The following is a 22032-nucleotide window of genomic DNA, read 5'->3' as shown; positions in this document are numbered from 1 at the left end:
AGTAGATAAATAGGGACCGCTTACTGGTGGGAAGGTAAACGGCGTTTCTGTGTGCTGTGCTGGCTCGCCAGATGCAGCTTCGTCACGCTGGCCACGTGACCCGGAAGTGTCTCCGGACAGCGCTGGCCCCCGGCCTATAGAGTGAGATGGGCGCACAACCCTAGAGTCTGTCAAGACTGGCCCGTACGGGCAGGGGTACCTTTACCTTTTTACTACTGACTTATATTTGCCTCTCTCCAAACTCTGCTGTTAGGAATCCCCATCCATAGCTTTCGCTGCAGATCAGACCTCCCTTTGCTTCTATCAAATGACTTAACCTGCCATGCCATGGAGAAAAAATAAAAGCCTTGGCAATCCACTAGCCAGAAGCAACCTGGCATGGAGGGAAGCCCCACTGCCCCACCCTCCCAGCAGCAGCATCACTTCTGTTTACTGGAACTGCCCGGGGGTTGGGGCAGGGCAGGGCAGAGGCGAGGTTGAGGCTGCAGGGGCACCCCAGAGGATCCAGTCTAGTGTTCCTATGTTGGTTTCTGTTTTCCTTCACTGTGCAGCGAAAGGGCTTGTCACGAGACAGGTGTTTACATTCCACAGTCTGTACTGTTGGAGTTTCTCACGGGAAAGGGAGACTGGATGTGACGTACACTGGTTTCCTGTTTTTTCACTGTGTGATTCTCTCCAAGCTGCCGAGGAGAGAGGATGCAGCATTCTCTGCTTCTGCAGAGGCAAGATGTCTTTCTGTAATATAACTGCTTTGAACTGTAAATAAAGCAATATAGAGTATGTAGTATGTACTCCTCATCCTTCCGCTGGGCACGGAACTCTGCTTTACACCAACACGTGGTTATGGGCTCCAGAAGTCGAATCGGAGTGCCGGCAAAGGATCGGAATGCAGAGGGACGGATCGGATCGGAATCTGCTCTGCGCGTAAACATGATTAATGAGGTATGTGCTACTGCTCCGGGCAGCCTGCCAGCTTCTAGTTAATGGCTTTATGGCTGGACTTTGAACTTTTAAAGCCGTTTTGCCGGGAATACGCAAAAGGCTCCCAGGCACAAGTTACTATGCTGGGGAAATCGAAAGCAACTTTTAAAAGCGCCTTTGGAATAAGGCAGCTGCAGCAGTGACGCAGCAAGGTTTAAAGCAGCATATATGACGCTGAAGGCTAATGCCAGAGTCATGATGGCCCTTCAGGATGCTTGTGGGATTCCTAAGCTCAACAAGAAAAACTATGCAGACTGGGTTCAGTATGCAGAGGCAATTCTGCGGAAAGAGGGTTTGTTTGAGGTGATTACAGACACCCCCCCAGCTCCAGTTACAGATGCATGGAAAGCTAAGGATTCCAAAGCACGGGGAACGCTTACATTGATAGTATCCCCAGAAGAGCTCTGTCTATTGCGTGATAAGACCTCAGCCAGAGAAATTTGGGATTCTTTGAGAGAGGCTCACTTAAGGACAGAAGCTGGATCTACTATGTTTTACTTTAACAAGCTGCATAATATGGCTCTTGCTGAAGGTGGAGATGTGCGTTTACATCTGATGGAGATGCAAAATCTGAGACATGAGCTGCAACAGAGAGGACTCAACTTTCCAGAGGCTGTGTATTCTTTCATGATACTACAATCTTTGGGTTCAGGTTGGGAGTCTGTTGCAACCCAGATTGCTGTGCAGCCAACAGCTCAGCTGACAGTGGACTTTGTTACTGCCGTGGTTTTAAATGAAGCAGATCGCCGGGGTGCTAGCTGCATGGGCAAGGGGGAGTCTTCACAGACGTCATCCCATAGTGCAGTGGAACCACCAGATGGCGCCAAAGCTTTGAAGGCAGTGAAATGCTACTCATGTGGACGTCTAGGCCATATGAAGAGGGAATGCAGATATCCCAGGGCCAAGACAGAGCAGCGCAGCGAAAGCTCATCGCGTGGAAAAGGCCGAGGCAAAGGCAAAGGTCCAGTGTCTAGGACAACGCAGCACAAGGCTATGGTTTCACGCTTCACTCCAAAGGTTGCAGAGGTCCAGAAGACGTCTAGATCTTTCTTCGTTGTTGATTCAGCGGCGACCCACCACATGTGCAATGATAAGAGACTGTTTGTGTCTTTTACACCGCAGGAAGGTGCGATTCACCAGGCGGATGACCACACTATTCCCAGTAAAGGCTACGGAACTGTTGTTCTTCACAGTTTGGACTTATCGATACAGAATGTCCTTTACGTGCCAGATTCCAAACATAACTTGCTCAGCGTAGGACAGCTAATTGAGCGGAACATTGACGTTTCCTTCAAGAACAAGAAGTGCATCATCACAAAGAAAAATGACTATGAATTGCATGCTGAATATGTTGATCGTTTGTTTGTTTTGTATTATGATGATGTTGTGCAGGATGACACTTGTTGCATTGCAGGTTCTAACAAAAGTTTGCATGCAGGATGTATTCATGATTTTCATCGAAAATTTGGACATTTGCATTTTGAGGCAGTATCTAAAATGCCTGCCTTGGTTGAAGGTATGACTATTAAACCCTGCAGGTACCACATGAAGTGCAAAGCATGCGCAGCAAACAAGGTGAAAATGGCTGCGAAAGGTAAGGTGTCTAGTAGGCAAGCTACGGAACCATACCAAATTGTTCATGCTGATTTGGTTGGACCACTAGCGCCCTCTTTGGGTGGAAATAGGTACTTCATGGTTCTCATTGATGCATTTTCTAGATATATTTTTGTGTACAATCTCAAGCAGAAATCAGAGGCTTTTCCTAGGTTCAAGGAATTCTGTGCTTGGTTGGAAAATGTGCATGGTAAGAAGATAAAGACTCTTTTCAGTGATCGCGGGGGAGAATTCACTTCTCAGCAGTTTGAAGCTTTTCTGACTGAGAAAGGAATTCAACACGATTTGTCTAGTCCTCGCTCGCCATGGCAGAATGGACTTGCGGAACGGGCAAATCAGACATTGCTTCAAGGGTTAAAAACCTTGCTGCATGATGCCAATCTACCAGAGAGTTATTGGGCCGAATCTCTCTCGTGTTTTGTTTACAGTTACAATCGCAGGTTATCTTCAGCGATTGGTTGTACCCCCTATGAGAAGATGTTTGGCAAGAAGCCATACATCAAACACATGAAAATTTTTGGTTCTGACATGTGGGTTCACTCACCACAAAACTCCAAGTTAGACAAGCGTGGATTGCATGGTATCTTTCTAGGTTATCAGAAAGGGTCTTACAGAATAATGATGACTGACTCTAAGACAATTAAGCTCACGAGAAGTGTTGAGTACAATGCAAAGTGGGGGGAGAATGTGGGAATTTTCCAATGTTATCCTGATGACGGTGATGAGACTGAGGATAGTCAAAAGCAACCACAACAACCCACACCCACTGATGAAGGTTCTGAGTCTGAATCTGAAACTGAATCAGGTGATTCAGAGGATTTCAAGAGTGCGAAAGCCTCTATGCGACCCTCTGAATGCTCTGATCAAGAATTGGAGGAACCATTGTTCACAATAGGTCGTTTTTCTCCCAAGAAGGAAGAGGAGAGTGTTGAAGACTTAAGGCTAATTCGTAGGTCACAAAGAGCCACAAAGGGCAAACCTCCAAAGAGATTTGCTGATGAGTTTGCTACTATAGCAGTAACAGCTGTTAAAAGCTCCAAGAAGGTATTTGAACCTTCAAGTTTCCAAGAAATCCAGGGTTTGGATTCAAAGGAAGCTGAGCCATGGTTAAATGCCATGAAGGCTGAGCTTGATTCCTTGGAAAGGAACAAAACATGGGAACTAGTTCCAGTAGTTCCAGGAATGAAACTGCTTGGAAGCAAATGGGTCTTCAAAGCGAAGACTGATCAAAATGGCAAGATAGTCAGACACAAAGCCAGATTGGTAGCCAGAGGTTTTGCACAGGTACCAGGTGAAGACTATCACGAGACCTACTCACCCACAGTGAGGTATGAAAGCATTAGGCTTATGCTCAAGCGAGCTGCAGAGGAAAATCTACACATTAGTCACCATGATATTAATACAGCTTTTCTGTACGGATCTCTGGATGAATCACTTTATATGCTTCCACCTGATGGCGTACAGGTAAAACAGGGATTTGTTTGTGCTCTGAAGAAATCCCTTTATGGTCTCAAACAAAGTGCACGGTGTTGGCACACAAAACTCACTGAAGTATTGTTTTCTCTAGGTTTTCAGCAAGGGAAAGCTGATCCCTGTGTATTTGTCAAAGAGGAGGGGCAAAAGAAACTGTACTGTTTGTTTTATGTTGATGATTTATTATTCTTTTGGAAAGATGTCGCAATGTACAATAACGCCCTAGCTCAACTGAAAGAGCACTTTGACATGAAAGATCTTGGTGAGGTAAACAACTACCTATCTCTTGAAATAGAGAGAGATCAAGATGGTAACATTCTAGTACACCAGTCACGGAAAATTGCTGATGTGTTAAGCAGACTAAACCTGATGGATGCTAACCCTGTAGACACACCGATGACAACAGGTTATCAGGTAGATGACACTGAAGAAGCATTTTCTGACACTACACTATACAGAAGTGTGCTAGGCAAGCTAAACTTCATTGCCAGATGTTCAAGACCAGACATTGCTGTTAGCTGTAATTTGCTAAGCAGACAAGTCAACAATCCTAGTGTCAAGGATTGGAAAGCTCTGAAACGCATAGCGCGGTATTTGAAAGGCACTATGCATTACAGACTGAGATTTAACAATCAGAAGTCTGGTGGTCTTGAGATATTTGCAGATGCAAGTTTTGGAAGTGACACTACAGACAGGAAAAGTACGTCTGGAGTTTGCTACATGTACAATCAGGGTCTGTTTGATTGGTCATGCAAAAAGCAAACAACAGTTAGCTTAAGTACTTGTGAAGCTGAACTGAATGCACTGTCTTATTCACTTAAGGATTGTGAATGGTTGATACAATTGTGCAAAGATATGAAAATTCCTGTCAAATGTCCAATCCAGGTTTACCAGGACAACAAAGCATGTTTGGCTTTGCTAAAGTCTGAAGGTTGTAAGCAAAGCACGAAGCACTTGCAATTAAAGTTGCAGCATGCTAGGGAATGTATTCAGAAGGGACTCGTAACGGTGTCCTATATGCCAGGTAATGAAATTCCTGCTGATGTATTGTCCAAGGTTGTATCAAGGGATCAACACTGTACCTATGTGCAGAAGTTGGGTTTGTACTGATATTGTACGAACACGCTGCCCAGTGATGTTCACAGAAAGGGGGAGGATGTTGGTTTCTGTTTTCCTTCACTGTGCAGCGAAAGGGCTTGTCACGAGACAGGTGTTTACATTCCACAGTCTGTACTGTTGGAGTTTCTCACGGGAAAGGGAGACTGGATGTGACGTACACTGGTTTCCTGTTTTTTCACTGTGTGATTCTCTCCAAGCTGCCGAGGAGAGAGGATGCAGCATTCTCTGCTTCTGCAGAGGCAAGATGTCTTTCTGTAATATAACTGCTTTGAACTGTAAATAAAGCAATATAGAGTATGTAGTATGTACTCCTCATCCTTCCGCTGGGCACGGAACTCTGCTTTACACCAACATCCTATTGTTGAACCTATGCAGCTCTGACCTCTCTGTCCCATCCCTTCACCATCTCAGAAGCAGCATCAGCACCATGGTTGGGGGGGGCAGCAACACCCCACTATATGTTCCTGCTGGTAACTTAAAAGTTTGGCTCCTCTTAGTAACTTGAAGTTTGGTGGTTTCAGCAACGAGAGGCAAAGAGAATATATGGACCCACCAAATGGCTTTAATAACCTTTCTTACTCTTCTACTCGGAAATATACTCCTCGTAACTACAAGCAGTTCCTTGTACTGCAGTTGAAAGCTGTTGCAGAGGAACTGTAATGGGGGAATCGTTGCCCCAAATCCAAGTTTTTGGATAATCCTAAGAGCCATTCAACTGCTTAAAATACAGTACAGTGAAATATGACCTGCTGTCTCAAGTAGGGCAGCATACTGTTCACATTCAGGAGAAAGGAAGCTCATCTCCTTAATAGGGTTAGGCATTTAGCTCTGTGCTAAGTCTTGGAGATTCAGGTAAAACACACAAGGGAATAGCACAGAATGCAGCCTAATCTGGGCTGCTGCCTTGTACTATGAAGGAACGGATGGACGTCTTTGGGTTACATCCAAGGAAATGCTCCTAGGATTAGGGGTTCAAGTGTTTTCCCCGAATTAATATTTCATGAACTCAGTGGCTCTTCAAGGATTTGCCTTTTTTCCTGATCTATTAGCAGATGTGTAGTTTCTCTGGAGATTTGTTATACAAAACATAATAGGTACAGTGTTTCCATTCCTAGAGGCTCTTCTGCTTTTTTGATACGTGGTTCTGGGGAAATTATTGATTTAATTCACCACCACCACACCATTTGCATATCACAGAATAGGATTTTCTTTTTTCTAAAGACTCCAGTGAAGTCAGTGGCAGGACGCCAAACCCTCTTGCCATTTGCAGTTTGCAGAACATAGCGCCGCTATTATTTCTAATGGTTTTTCTTCAGAGGTATTTTTCCATCTCAGGTGTGCTCATTCAGCCCACCCTTGTCTCGTGCCTGTTCACATAGCCAGTGCAAGGATTTGTAGACTGTAAATTTCACACAGAAGATGCCACAGTTTAAGCTTTTAAAAAAATTTGAAAGTACATCTTACTAAGGGGAGCAGAGCATATCCATCTCCTCACAGTTCTGTTTGCATGTTAAGGTGCAAATTGAGAGTTGTCAGCACCTGACACTCAGGCAAATGCTGCTGTTAGATGATGCAGTCTCACAAAAACCATCCCTGTGCAAGACCTATTGAAACAAATAGAAGTTGTGCCCTTGCATTTTGTTATGACGGTCTCATACACACACACAAATTAATTAATTAATTAAATTTTCTGTTTTACAATTTAGAATGATCATTTAAACAACCTTAAAATAACAAAACTTCCCTTCTTCTCTTTCCATGGTTCATTTTGCATAACATAAATCCCTGCATATTAACTAAACCATTCAGTATTCCATTATTAAAGGTAAAGGAACCCTGACAATTAAGTCCAGTCACGAAGAACTCTAGGGTCGTGGCGCTCATCTCGCTTTACTGACCGAGGGAGCCGACGTTTGTCCACAGACTGTTTTTCCAGGTCATGTGGTCAGCATGACTCAGCCGCTTCTGGCAAACCAGAGAAGCGCACAGAAACACCGTTTACCTTCCGGCTGGAGCGGTACCTATTTATCTACTTGCACTTTGACGTGCTTTCGAACTGCTAGGTTGGCAGGAGCAGGGACCAAGCTCACCCCATCGCAGGGATTCGAACTGCCAACCTTCTGATCGGCAAGCCCTAGGCTCAGTGGTTTAGACCACAGCGCCACCCGCATCCTGATTCCATTATTACATCCATCAAAACTTATTTACCGTATTTTTCGCTCTATAGGGCACACCGGACCATAGGGCGCACCTAGGTTTTTTTTTGGGGGGGGGGGGAATAAAGAAAAAAAATTAGCCCCCCTCGCCCCAAAGAGCAAAGAAGCCAAGACAGCCAGCGGGATCCATCCCGCTGGCTGTCTTGGCTTCCTCTTTAGCCACGCACAACCTCTCCAGCCGGGAGAGGCTGCATGCGGCTTTGGCAGAAGCCAAGACAGCCAGCGGGATGGATCCCGCTCGCTGTCTTGGCTTCCTTTTTAGCCGTGGGGCTGGGGCAGGGGAAGCCTGAGCTTCCCCCGACCCCAGCCCCCAGAACGGGTCCGGGAGCGGGGGCGAGGTTGCGCACCTTGCCTTCGCTCCCGGAGCTTGCTGCTATCCGCAAGCCTTCTGAGCCCGGCGGGCACTCTCCAGGCTTCAGCGAAAGCCTGCATTCGCTCCATAGGACGCACACACATTTCCCCTTCATTTTTGGAGGGGGGAAAGTGCGTCCTATAGAGCGAAGAGTACACTGTTGAATTTATCTTAATGCTGCCAGTGTTTTCAAGTGCACACAATTTCCCCCAATATATTCAATAAACATTTTCCAATCTTCTTTAAATGTATTTTATTCTTGTTTTCTTATTCTGTATGTTAGGTCCGCAAGCTGTGCATATTCCATGAGTTTTAAGTTCCCATTCTTCTTTAGTTGGGACCTCGCTCGTTTGCCATTTGGTGGCTAACAAAACACAGGCTGCATAAATAACCTTTTTTTGACACATGGGAATTTCAGTCTGAATTATCCCCAACAGAAAGGACTCTGGGGTTTTTTAGAAAATGTTTTTAAACATTTTTTTCTCAATTCATTATAAATTATTTCCCAATACTATTTTGCCCTTTTACAGGCCCATGGTCTTAACAATACTAGGTTTTGTTTGCTCACAAATTAATGAAAGTCATATATTATGGAGAGAGGAGATGTATGGAAATCCCAGCATTACAGACTTCAGAGATGTCTGGCATCTCTGAAACAGCAGGGTTATTCTCTGCCTAGCACAGGGGTCTGCAATCCGCTTCTCTGGAGCCGCATGTGGCTCTTTTACACCTTTGCCGTGGCTCCGGGGCGGATACTAGCGAGGGGAGGAGGCGCATTGTGCGCCCCGACACTCCCCACTGTGGCGGGTGCTGTACTGGCTGTGACGGCGCATGGGGGCGGTGCATGCATTAGTCACGCACCGTCCCGACGTCACCTTCCCGCCCGCCCGCTACATTGTAAGGGGCATGTACGCTGGTCACTGTTTTGAAGGGGAGTGAAGAACACACACACACAAAAAGGTAACTTGTTAATTTAACGTTTATTTCTATTAGGAGGAGTAATTCTGAGGGGTCAAACAAAGAAATAATTTTAAAAAGTGACAAAAACGTTATTTTTATAATGACGAGTTTTGCGGCTCCCAGTTTTTTTTTCTTCGGAAACGGGTCCAAGTGGCTTTTTTTGTCTTAAAGGTTGCAGACCCCTGGCCTAGCAGCAATCCTTTGAATACTTGCCTGGAAGGAAGTCCCACTGAACACTATGAGTCTTACTTCTTAATAAATATACATTGGATTTGGCTGTTCTCACTGATTTGGAGTGGAATTAAAAAAAAAAAATCCCCTCCCTAAATAATAATTTTTAAACCCTGGAGATTTTATTTATCCTTGCAGCAGCACTGCACTGTGACTCTATTCACTTGTGCTGAAGCAGCTTCCTAATTAATTTTCATTCTCCTTCCAACCTACTTTACGTATGAAAGTAGCTGTATCATCTTAATTGCTGTTCTCAACTTTGACTGTGGAGGTGGGGTTTTCAGCTTAACGTTCTCTAAAAACAGTTCAGCACCTACGTGCGAGTCTTTTAATCCTGATTATATGTAATGATGATTAAACCTCTGTATGCTTAAGGATTAATACCTTGGTAATCACACTTCTGCTCCCATGGACCATTCATGAACAAATATTTGAACATAAACCAATAAACCATTAAGGTGCGTAATAAATTGTAAATGCCTTCAGCACAAGCGCATGAATAAACACAGCTTGGTTTATTTGTTATATATAGAAGCAAAGCGTTTTGGGAGCAGAAAGCAGCCTTTTCAGCAGCCACCTCCTGTTCCAAGAAAAAGGAAAGACTTGGTGTAAAGTTTGGGTCACCATCCCTAAGGCTGAACCTCTCGTCTTATATCTACAAGGAGGCAGTCAGGTAAAAAGCAGAGCATCTTACATAGCTGTTAATATATATATATTAAACAAGTCATACTGAGAAATGGTCTGGAACAGTTATTCCTAAGCTATGTGCCAGGGCTTGTGAGCATGCTGCGTGAGAACCGTACAGGTTCAGGAAACTAATGGATTAATTTGTAGGTTTTTGTGCATCCACTGTACATCCCACTGAGGCTGCCTGCCACGACTGATCGAGTACTCTGCCCTTTCCCTTTCTTCAGTCAGCTTCCTCTGGGGAGAATTAGCTGCCCTCTAGGGAGGCAGCTCATTGCACCTTTTACTGTAAGCGCAGATAAATAACTCTTACACTTCTTCAGCAGAGCAAGTACCCCCAATTTTAATTTGCAGGGGAAAGTGTGCTCTGATATCAGATGATTTGGCTAGAAGGATTTGACTTCCTTTCAACAACAGAATGTCTTGCAGGCATTCAGAGAAAGCATTCTCGTCTTTTGAAAATGATAAATGAACTTCTTGCTTTCATCAAAAAGGTGTACAACTATGATAATTATTTGTCCCACCCCCATCCCTGTTTTTAAGAGATGCATTTCCCCCCCACCAAAAAATGAAGATCTCAAAGGGTTTATTGAGCTTTGAAAAGCATTCATCCTCTCCAAAGATAAAAATCACAAGGCAGAGGCAGTAAGACTGCATGCCTTTAAATCTTCATTTGATTTATGAAGCTCAGCATTCTGACAGTATTAGATCTGTGCACTTGCAGAAGTGCTGAGAATGTGTTTTGATAATGCATGAAACAAGTAGATTTCCTCAGCTCGGGCATACTTACAACTAAATCAAATTCGCCAGATACATACAGGATTAATACAGTAATAGAAGCAATCTTCAGATCTCTCCCTGGCGTTTATACTGGGATGATAAAGAGGAGCAATATGTTGACTGACAGAATATGTAGAAAAATTGCTTTCCTATCCCAATTGGGTTGAAAATCACTATGTGTGCAGTGTCAACATACGCGCATCAACAGTAGCCCCAGGAGCCAGTGAGAACGAATAGTAGTAATTTGCGAATATTGTTATGAAAAAAAGAATCACGGTGGATGCCTTAAAAAGCCCAGCAGCTTAGTGAATCTCTGTGCACGAATGTTCCCTGGTGCAAAGTGGTGGTGGTTCTTCCCACATGGATTTGTGAGGGAACTGCAGGGCACGTCAGCTAATGCAGCCTTGACAGTAGCTGCTCTTGTAATAAAGTGAAGAGAATGTTGCTTTCTTTGAAATATGCCTCTTTGCAGAATGCTGGTGGAATGTGCGCGTAGAATCACTAGAGAGGTTGTTATTGAGAGAAGGCAATCTGGGCCTCATAACGCTTGAATCCAAACTTTGTAACATTTGTTGTGGTTTTCTTTGAAAACCCCTCAAGGCAAAACAAATACACGAGTCAACCGTTTTTGTGTTTGTTTAGTTCTGTTAAAAACAAAATGAAAACCATGAACTAGATTCTAGATTCTTTTTTTCCCCTTTTCTAAAAACCCAAGGCAGTTTACAAGTTAGTACTGTTCAAGACCAAGGAGTGCAAAGAGGCCACTGCATAGCGAAGTCTATAGAGACCACTTGCCACCCCAACTGTAGCTGGTTCAGTGATTAGGGGCAGGCAAGGCATCTTTCTGAATGCAGACTGCTATGATCTGTGGAATTTCACAGGGAAAAATCACTGATGTCTGAGAACATGGGCAGGGAGGCATCCCCTCAGCTCTTCATCATCCCAGGAGGTTTCTTCAAAGAGGAAGATTCCTCACAGCTAGTTCTTGATACAGTTTGGAGAGAGTCTCTTCCTTGACCTCTGTGTCATTAGCATTCCAGGGCTTCTTGGTTTCAGAACCATCCCAGCCCTGGTCCACATGATAAGATGACCTCTCACTAATAATTTCTTTAAAATACATGCTGATAAATGCATGTGTTTTATACAGTGTTTTATCTTCAAGTACTACTCATTCCTAGAAAACTCTTAAAATTGGGAAATAATGGCTATCCTCTTGAATTTTTTTCACCATTTTACCTGTCACCTGCTTTCTTTTTATTTCCAGCTAGTTTTTGGTTTTGACTCCTGCCTTTCTTTCGTGTGTGTTTAGGATGGACGGATTCCACGAAGCATACCCCTACCAGGATATGAAGTTGAATTCCCGCATTCTGGTGAGAAGTTTGACTCAAAACATGTTTTCAAACTCTGCCAGTCCCAACAGACTATGTATTTCAGTGCAGACGATGAAGAGTTGCAAATAAAATGGATGGATATTCTCACCAAAGCAGCTAAAGGGGAGATTTATGATCCAAGTGAAGGAGCCAGTGAGCCCTAAAGCCTTTTTCTGGGGTCCAAGATATATTTCGGGAGCAGGGGGCTGAACTCGATAATCATGGCACTTTCAAAATATGTATGGTTTTCTCCCCACCCCCTTATTATTGTACATTCATCACATACAGTACTGATTGTCTGGCATATATGTTAGATGGAAAAAGTAAGTGTAGTAATTAATGGTGTTCTTGTTGACATTGATGGAAAAGAAAAGAAGGAGCAAGCATTAATTTTATTGAAAGTAACTGCGGGAAAAAACCATAATTCAAGTTAGCCATCTTCAAACACCTAAAGGGCTGTCACATGGAAGGTGGAGCAAGCTTGTTTTCTCCTGCTCCAGAAGGTAGGACCCAAACCAATGGCTTCAAGTTACAAGAAAGGAGATTCCGTCTAAACATCAGGAAGAACTTTCTGACAGCAAGAGCTGTTTGACAGTGGAGCAGACTCCCACGAGACCTGGTGGACTCTCCTCCCTTGGAGGTTTTTAAGCAGAGGTTGATGTATGATCTCGTTGTGATTCCTGCATTCCAGGTGGTTGGACTAGATGACGCTTGGGATCCCTTCCAACTCTACAGTTCTATGATTCTCTTACTCCACTCCCTCACCCTGTATTTTTTCCCTTTCAGTTGCTGTTTGAGTGAAGGATATGTATAGTCCGTGCGTTACAAAAGTGCTGCCTTTAAGTTAAATGTTGTACAAGGCTTGTGGCTGGCCACTGACATGCTGTTTTCTGTCTTCTGTTTTGGGATTTAAAAAATAATAATAATGGTCTCCTCTGTGTTGTAAGAACAACGTGATGGATCTGTTTCTTTTGGTAACTCTGTCCTTTCTTACAATGACTTTTTTCACTAGACAGATACTGTAGAATACGTTTGCAGAGTTTTCTGAAAGGCATTGTGGAAGACACCTTGAAATCTCAAATATCAAGTATTCCTATATATATATATAAATATAAATATTTTTGTTGGTTTTTTTTACTTTTACCCACACTTTTCTTATTTCTTTATACAACCTCCTTTTTAATGTATGCAATCAAATGTTTTACACTGCAAACTGGGATGTTCCCAATAAATGGACAGTTTTAGTACACCCAGTAAAGGTGACCTTTTTTAGGACGATTAACTTTTTTGAGTAATCAAGGATTTATTTATATAATTTGTAAATACCACATGTTAAGCTTCTTCTTTTTTTTACAAAAGTGATCTAACTGAAACTTAGTCTGTCAGTTAAGACACTTGTATAAATTGAATTTGTAATTCGTTTCCTGTGTACTTTTGTTTGCAAAAATATTTATGTATGCAAATAAAAACCCATGCCATTGATTCTTGAGCCGGGTACTCAACGTAGAAATTTTAGGTGGGAATCACCTAAGAGGTAAAACCAGCGTTCTTGGATTCAGTCACTTGCGTCATGTGGCTCTTCTGGTCTGTGAATCCTCTTGTTTCCCCCTCATCATGGCTTCCATGGCCATGTCCTATGCAGCTTGCCACACCTCTCCATTCCAATGTTCTCAGTATGCAGGCCAGGACTTCATCGTGCAGCCTGTGGACTCCTTTTGCAGCACGATACCATAAGAGAATGAGACCACACGCCCTTTCTACCAACCAGTCAGAAGGGAAAAAAAAGGAAGCAGCATGTTGAGACACTACAGCAAAAGTGGAGCTGGGGCACTTGTCTGAGTAGGTGAGGAATTGCTGCAGGAGGCGATGTGTTGATCAGCGTTTGATTCTTCTCTGCCCTCATTCCTCCTCAGTAGCTACTACAAACCTGGTCGCAAGCCAGACCCGTCCCATCAGTCACCTGGGTTAAATGAATGGGGCATGACAGGGAGGGAGGTGGCAGGTGTGGGACTCCCATCAATCCTAGTCAACTGAGGAACATAAGTAGTGCATATAGCCATGGCTGTATGAAAAAGCAAAGCAGCTTGCACAGATACAATTTAAATTTATTTTTTAAAGGGGGAATCCTTGTGCAAGGGATTGCTTTGGCCAAATGGATTAAAAGCGCTCTTCCTTCCTGCAGTGCCCAAGACCAGGAAGTGGACCATGGCAGAAGTGGTGGGAAGGAGCGGGTTCCTTTCTCAGTTGCTGAGGAGTGTTGGGCTGGCTATTGGTGGAGTCAGAGCTTTTTGTCACTGTAAACAACATCTCAAATGAGCTAGACCAAAGCATTGTTTAACCGTGTGCACTCTTGTTGCTGTGTGGGATCTTTTAAATGTTTTGTTCCCTTCATAAGGCCATTTGGGCTAGTCTTCCTGATCAGATCCATCCACCCCGTAGGAATTAATAGAGGAAATAGATTTGGAAATTTGTTGCTTTTGACAAGTAGATCGAAATATTCATGTTAAGATGTCTCCTCATGCTTCCCGCTGAAATGATGCAATCTAACAGTAGCTGAGCTTGGTATTAAAAGGGAAAATAGGATAGGAGGGGGATATATGCATGATGAGCAAGGGAAATAGCTGCCGATTGCTTATACACGGGAGAAGATTCTTGTGAGTATCCGCATACAGTATAACAGTGGGCTTATCTCATCTGAAACGCAATATGGTAAGAAGCAACAGACTAAGAAAGTGAGTAAAACAGTTCTACAATTAGCAATCCCAAACAAAGCAGTGACTCCAGTTTATGAAACAGGATTGGTCCATCTAGCTCACTAATATCTACACTGGCTTGCAGGGGCAATCTGGGGTTTCAGACCAGGGCCTTTCTCAGCCCTCCCTTGAGATATCAAGAAGGAGTTGAAGTTTCCAGCATTTTTTATAACCTGAGATAGGAGGCAAAATGTACAGACACCATTGTTTTCATTTTTGGGTGAGAAATTATCTCACGCAACTCTTTCACTGTTATACGTACTTGCCTGCCCCTTTGAAACATCCACACACACTCTTGAAAGAAAAATCCTACTGATGCCCATGAGAGGGAGAGACACGCTCGGAGGACAGTGGTATGTGTGTGAGAAAGGGTGTGTGTGCTTGTATATGTGCATGGTCTACAAAGGTGAGGTATGAGTGGAAGGGGAAGGGATATGCATGAATGTATGGCCTGCAAGACAGGGAGAGGTGCATATGTGAAGTGTGTGAGTTTGTGTGAGAGAAGCATGTGTATCTGTGGTCTGTATGTCTGGTGATTGCACCTGCGCAAGAGGGTGATGTCACCTTATGTATATTTTATATATATATTTCTTACTGGGAAGGCTCCCTGTTTTTCTTAGGCAGCAAGACCACTCTGTGGGGGGAGGGGGGAGAGAGAGAGAAATCACACAATTGGGACCAGCAGGACATAGCTGACTTCCCAGAGTAAGCCTTAGGTTGTCCAAGGAGAGGGGCAATGAATGTACTCTTTCTAATGTTGTGACATGCCATGGCTCCATAGCCATTTTGTAAGTAGTGCCCACAGCAGGTCATGTATCCACAGCAGTGACCAGAAGAGGAATGGCCACTAGGAGAAGCACACCATGGTTTCTAAAGCAGCAAAGTCAAATGCCCCTTCACCTGCCCCACCTGCAATAAAACATTTCTCTCCTGGATCGGTCTCTGCAGACACAGCAGGCTCAGTCATTCTCCAACAGTTTGTCTTTACCCCTGAAGACACACACTTCCATTGTCTCCTGAGGCAGATGGACGCCGCCGCCGCCACCACCAACTTCCTCAAAATATAAAATGAGCCTATTGGTCCAAGAAAGACAGGTTTCAGACAGTTACAGCGTCTACTGCTATCTGCCTCCTTGAGTAGACAAAGTATGTTTTTATACGCATCACTCTATAGAAAATCCTCACGATCCAATGACAGACTTTTCTTTTTGGTTTGTCTTCTCACAGACATGTTTCTTCTGATCTAGGTTGCAAACAGCTATTGAAGCAGACTACTTTTTGCAGTCATGTACCGAACAGATAAGGCAAGCCTCTCCCCATAAGGAAAGGAACCCAGAGCTGTTCTTGTATTCCCACCACTGCCAAAAAGATTCCTAGTTCACAGTTAGTCATCTGAAGACCAGAATCAAATCTATGTTTGGTTTCCGAAGCTTCCTGCTTAGCCTTGGGGCAAGCTGCAGTTTCTCTTCCGAAAGTGCCGTGGTTCTGTGGCTAACACAGTGCTATGAGTTTCTGGGAGGAAGAATGGGGGTGGCCAGGGGAGAACTGCAAACTTATAAATAACAAATAAGGCATCTGCTGAAGGGCAGACCTACATGCGCTCAGACTAAGCAAGAAAGGAAAGTAAACTTACAGGTAAAGTAGCTGTGAAACATGATTATTTTAGAATATACAAAATAAAAAAGTCAATGGGGAAAAAAAGGGAGAGAGGCAGAAATGTGACTAGATGCTGTTACACTTACTAAATGATTGTAGCTGGGAAGAGAAGAAGCCAAAGGCTAGCATGAGGAATAGTTTTAAGATGACTGTCTGACGGCAGTCCACATCTAAATATCAAAATATAGTAAACAATATTAGAGGTCTTCAATTGTAGATTCTAAATGGATCGTCTCCTAATCCATTACAAGGTTTCTTTAAACTGGACAGTGTTAGTCATGTTAAGCTCCTGTGACAAATTCCCTTTCCATTCTTGGCCTTGACTTTCCTGCACTAGTTTATTACAATGCAGTTATATGGATGTGACTTTCCTGACTTTTCCATATATTCTTTCATACATCTATAGTGCTTCTCTAGCATCCACAGGGTCTGACCAGATGCCTGTGGGATGCCCATGAGAAGGACCGGGGCAGCAATAGCCCTGTCCCGCTGTCGTTCCCCACTTCTGCCTTCATTCCTTTCATTGTGTACAGTACGTGTACTCCTAAATATTTGCTTACATGCAGTGGCTGGGATCCAGCAAGCTACTTTAGCATGCCCAGTGAGATATTGACTTTTCTTTAGAGAGCAAATCCACAATTCCACGTTGTAAGCTGCTTTTGAAAGCCCGCTTAGGAGCATTTGTACCATCTTGGGAACATTTATTATTATGTTTTATTACCCTTTTCAGTCAAATAAGAGTTCCAGAGCAGTCAGCAATCTGGTGGCAAAATGATGCCAGGCTGCCTGCCTTCCTGGAAGAGTGCATGCCATGGTCATCCAGGGATGTGCGTCTTTCGGAGTTGCGCTCCTGCACAAGTCGCATGACTCACATGAGAGCACCCCCCCCCAAAAAAAAACATGTTTGGAGGCCATGCTTTCGCAGGAGCCAGGTGGCTCACGCAAGAGCATAGCCCTCTGAAATGGGTGTCTTTTGGGGCCGCACTCTTGCAGGAGCTCAAACGGGACATCCTGGGATCCAGTCAGAAGCCAGGATCACCTCTGTAATTCCAGGATGTCCCCCTGAAATAGGAACAGTTGATGGGTATGTGATGAACTTTTGACTCAGTCTGTTTTTATCATGGCCTGGCATGCAAGGGTTAAAAGTCTGGATGTGATGTGTTAAAGGGAACAGAAGATGAAAGGGATACTGGCAGAGGATTGGGGGAGAATAAAAGATAGCATTAGTTTTTTCTTAAAGCAGATCTGACTATTGACCAGATTCCAATGAACTATACAGCTAGCCGATTCAAAATACAGTGGCACAATTGCTAACTAGGACTGGCCAGTCAAAAGGAATAACCCTTGCCAGTTCTGAAATGATAATGAGGCATATTGGAGGGTATGCCATTGATTTTGATTTTCATATCCCAAGTAGAGTTTTCTGTGAACCAAAGTACGGTATTTTTCGGCCCATAGGGCGCACTGGCCCATAGGGCGCACCTAGTTTTTTGGGGGGGAAATAAAGAAAACAAATTTTATTTCCCCCCCCCCCCCCGGCATGGGGCTGGGGCGGGGGAAGCCCGAGCTTCCCTCGACCCCAGCCCCCAGAACACGCAGCTCTCCAAAAGCCGTGGGAGAGCTGCATGACTTCACACAGCCCTCCCACGGCTTGCAGAGAGCTGCCCGAAGCCCGAAGCCTGGGGAGCGCTGAGCTCAGTGCGCCCCCAGGCTTCGGGGTGCAGGCAGCTCTCTGAAAGCCGTGGGAGGGCTGCGCGAAGTCGCGCAGCTCTCCCACGGCTTGTGGATAGCTTCCTGAAGCCTGGAGAGCGAGAGGGGTCGGTGCGCACCGACTCCTCTCGCTCTCCAGGCTTCAGCGAAAGCCTGCATTCGCCCCATAGGATGCACACACATTTCCCCTTCATTTTTGGAGGGGAAAAAGTGCGTCCTATAGGGCGAAAAATACGGTATATTTTTAAAAAATGTGTGAATTATTGAGAATGTTCCCTCCTTCCACTCCTCTCCCCATTGCCATTATTTCTTCTCTCGGCACCTGCAGTAGAAAAAAAAATCCTTAGGGTTTCTTTCTTATCCAAAAAGTCATTTCAGCTCTTCCGCAGTCTACATTTTCCTCACAACATGCAGTGGATGAAAATTGTTTGTGTACTTATATGGATTCATAACTGGGGCTTGTAAATAGGTGAACCCATTAGTGCCTCCCTCTCTGCCTGTTGCTTTTACAGATCATGAAAGAAGTGGATTTTACGCTGATTTTGTGACTTTTGCTTCATATCTTTTTCTTTTTTTAAAATAGAGAACATTTTAAATCCAGCAGTGCATGTTTCTGTTGACAGCAAGGGAGGCAGACTTATGGATACTTTTTTAATATACTAAAGTTAGGAGCTTTGGTTTCAAATATTTGATAACCTCAAATACCTGTGTCTTCACTCAAAACCTAATCTTATTCTGGAATCCAGATTTATTCTGCAGGGGCTAGATGTTGGTGGATAATGAAATAACAGGATGTCTGTGATCGAAAAGGTAGTTTATTGGCATAGTTGGTAGCTTCAACAGTGACCTGGGCCATAACTCTTGCTCAAGCTTGAAAATAAATCATTTTCCTATACTTAAACTCCCTTTGCTTCTACATCAACCCTCAGCCTCTCCACAATTCCATATTGAAAATGAAACAATCTTGGTGTGTTTATGAGGCACAGTATTTTTTTTAATGTACAGTTAAACTCAACTCAACCGCAAACTGTTTTAACTCTACAGAGGCCTTAGAGACTCTTATTGGTAGCTATTCCAGTGTTTACATTACAATCCTAAAAGCTGATACCAGCTTGTCATTAAGGGATTGTATCTATCATTTGAGCTTCTTTATACTGAGTCAGGCTATTGGTCTATCTATAGTTCAGTTCTGTCTACACCAGTGTAGAGCCAGTGTGGTGTAGTGGTTAAGAGCGGTAGTCTCGTAATCTGGTGAACCGGGTTCGCGTCTCCGCTCCTCTACATGGCAGCTGCTGGGTGACCTTGGGCTAGTCACACTTCTCTGAAGTCTCTCAGCCTCACTCACCTCACAGAGTGTTTGTTGTGGGGGAGAAAGGGAAAGGAGAATGTTATCCGTTTTGAGACTCCTTCGGGTAGTGATAAAGCGGGATATCAAATCCAAACTCTTTTTCTTCTCTACACTGACTACCAACAGCTGTCCAAGGTTTCAAGCCGGGGACATTCCTAGTCCTACCTAAAGATGCTGGGAACTGAACCTGGGACCATAGGTCTGTATGACAGATGCTCTTACCACTGCACCACAGCACTTCTTCAGACATGCAGTTTGGTCTGGAAGATATCTGAATCTCCTTCTGAAATTAAAAAGCCCTCAAAATTTGCCTACTGTTTTCGGTGCATGTTGGGTAGGCAAAGTAAAATGTATAAGCTGGTATTCTTCCTGTTGTTAAATCATATGTTCCGTATCATTTGCACTTGAGATGCTCCATCTAGTGCAGGGATGGGAAACGTGTGATGCTACACATGCAGCTTGACTGCAACTCCCATAATTCCTGATCATTGGCCATGCTGACTGGAGCTAATGGGAACTGGAGTCTCAACAATGTCTGAAGGGCCAAATGTTCCTCATCTATTACCTAGTAAATTAGGTATCTGCACCATTAGCTAAATTTGCAATATGCATAGCCAGATCCTACATAGCTTTATTTTAAAACATGGAAGTAATCTAATCTTGCTGTCATCTATTCATGTCAACTGTGTTGAAACCAATGGGAAGTGAAGTAAAAGGCAGTAATTCAAAATTACTTCTGAGCAGTAGCTGTGGAAGCTGGCACTTAGGGATAAGATTGCTGTGCACTCTCATATCCTGAACTCCTTTTATTTCTCTGCTTTTTGAGTTCACTGTACAAAATAATACATGAGTGTAATGCAGTACAAAATAATAGGAATTACTGTATAATCAAGATGGCAATTTCTGGAAACTTCCAACTACGCTAAGTTTTAGGTATTGTAGTTAGCTTTCCATCGGAGTTTCTAAGCATGATTACAAAGAAGTAGGATTCCACAATACTACATAGAATTAAGGCATTTAGCTTTGTTTTGCATTGTCTTTTCTATGTACTTATCACAAATTGTGTACTTATTTTGTATGTGATAAAGTTTGTGTGTGTTTTAAGTTGGATTGAATAAATGAAGCACCCTTTCATCATGCTCTGAGATGGAAAGCAGTTCAAATTAATTTCAAAAGTTTTATGAATATTTTGTGCTTTTGCTCATCCTATGAATCTCTCTCACCCTCAAGCCTTGCTTTGTTTTTCAAGGTTATTTCACCGAGTTTCAGTAAACTGGGGGGGAGCTGTTAAAACAGCTGAAATCACATCTATCCTTACTCCAAATGCATCCTGATAATGCTGCAGGCGGTCTGTTTGATATATTCAAGTAAAGCCGTTCATATGAATAAATATTATATTCATTGTAAAGTTTAGACCACATTCCAATGTGTGTTTACTAGAAATTAAGTCCCAATGAAATCAATGGGATATACTAAAAAATGAGCATGTCTATGAAGAATTTAAATGGTATGCTTTAAATCTAGTCCATGGAAGAAAATGAAAAACTCAAAACTTTTGCTTATTGGCTCACAAATTCACAATGAGTCTTTCTTTTTGTAAACTTCCAGCAAGTGTGCAGCTTTGCTTGTTTGGTCTCCCACCCCCCAGTGTGAAGTTGAAATTTTAATTTCCCAAAGTCAGTGTATACAAACCTGGCATTGTTTGGATTGTTCCCGATGACTTGTGGACTGGAAACTCAAGCTCATAACTAGGGGTTGTATCGTGATATCGTATGAGCCAAACTTCACTTCCCTCTTTTCTTCCCATGCATGGCCAGCACCCATCAAATCTGCTCTGCGGTTCCTACAATCCTCCAGAGCATATTTGGGCGTGTGTGACAGAGAGCACCAAAGGGAGGAAAGGGAAGGGAATTTCCATTGTGCAAGTGGAAGTCATTCTGCAATAACTTTGTTAGATTCAACCCTAGATATGTCATAACCATAGGCTGCTCTACTCATTTTTCCAGTTATAAATTCAGTTCTCTACATTTCCACATCAGTTTGTGATATATACTTTTAAATCTTCATGAAAATTGATCAGTATTCTAGTATACATTTATCCCAGTCCCACACATTTCTGTATGCAATTCTACTGAATATGCACATTTTTGCAAGCAATTTCTCTGACTGTACAGTGGTACCTCGGGTTACAAACACCTCGGGTTACAGACTTCACTAACTCAGAAGTAGTACCTCGGGTTAAGAACTTTACTTCAGGATGAGAACAGAAATTGTGCAGCGGCAGCAGGAGGCCCCCATTAGCTAAAGTGGTACTTCAGGTTAAGAATGGTTTCAGGTTAAGAACAAATTAAGTTCATAACCAGAGGTACAACTGTAATGAATTTTGTATGTTAAATAATATATGCATTTTTATGTACACATTACACGTAATTTGGTTGGAGAGCTGCACTCCCAAATTTGGAGAATGGTGATTTTTTTATGCATATCTGCATCACTTCATGTGTTTTTGAAAATGTGAATTAGGTAGGTTCACATTAAAATGAAGCCAAACTGGATTCCTCCCCCATCCCTAGTCATGCCAAGGGTTATGGGTCTGTGCATGACTAGAATGGGATACCAGAGCCACCATGCTGCTTATTGTTTTGTCTCTCTACTAATTCCTGAATGTCATATGCAGTTTGGTTGCTTATTGCTTTCCAGTCTGGGTGTTCCATGATAGCTGTTCATTGACAGTATTTGCTGTGTGTGCTGGCTGTCACAAGCAATCATGTTCAAGATCCCT

At 43.3% G+C, this 22032-nt stretch overlaps 1 protein-coding gene across 3 annotated transcripts in view; it reads left to right on the top strand.

Moving 5' to 3' along the window:
- The window catches only part of FGD3 (FYVE, RhoGEF and PH domain containing 3), a 110763-nt gene extending 97498 nt beyond the window's left edge, over window positions 1–13265 (top strand). For all 3 annotated transcript variants that reach the window (XM_028719019.2, XM_028719017.2, XM_028719018.2), the window contains 2 exons: window positions 9479–9619; window positions 11723–13265. In XM_028719019.2, coding sequence (XP_028574852.2) covers window positions 9479–9619; window positions 11723–11947 — 366 coding nt within the window. In that variant the 3' untranslated portion in view covers window positions 11948–13265. The remainder of the gene's footprint in view (window positions 1–9478; window positions 9620–11722) is intronic.
- Window positions 13266–22032: the final 8767 nt, after the last annotated feature.

Source organism: Podarcis muralis, chromosome 2, assembly GCF_964188315.1.
Source record: "Podarcis muralis chromosome 2, rPodMur119.hap1.1, whole genome shotgun sequence".
NCBI classification, from domain to species: Eukaryota; Metazoa; Chordata; class Lepidosauria; order Squamata; family Lacertidae; genus Podarcis; species Podarcis muralis.
The sequence above is the reverse complement of the archived record's forward strand: the minus strand, read 5'-3'. Positions and strand labels throughout refer to the sequence as shown.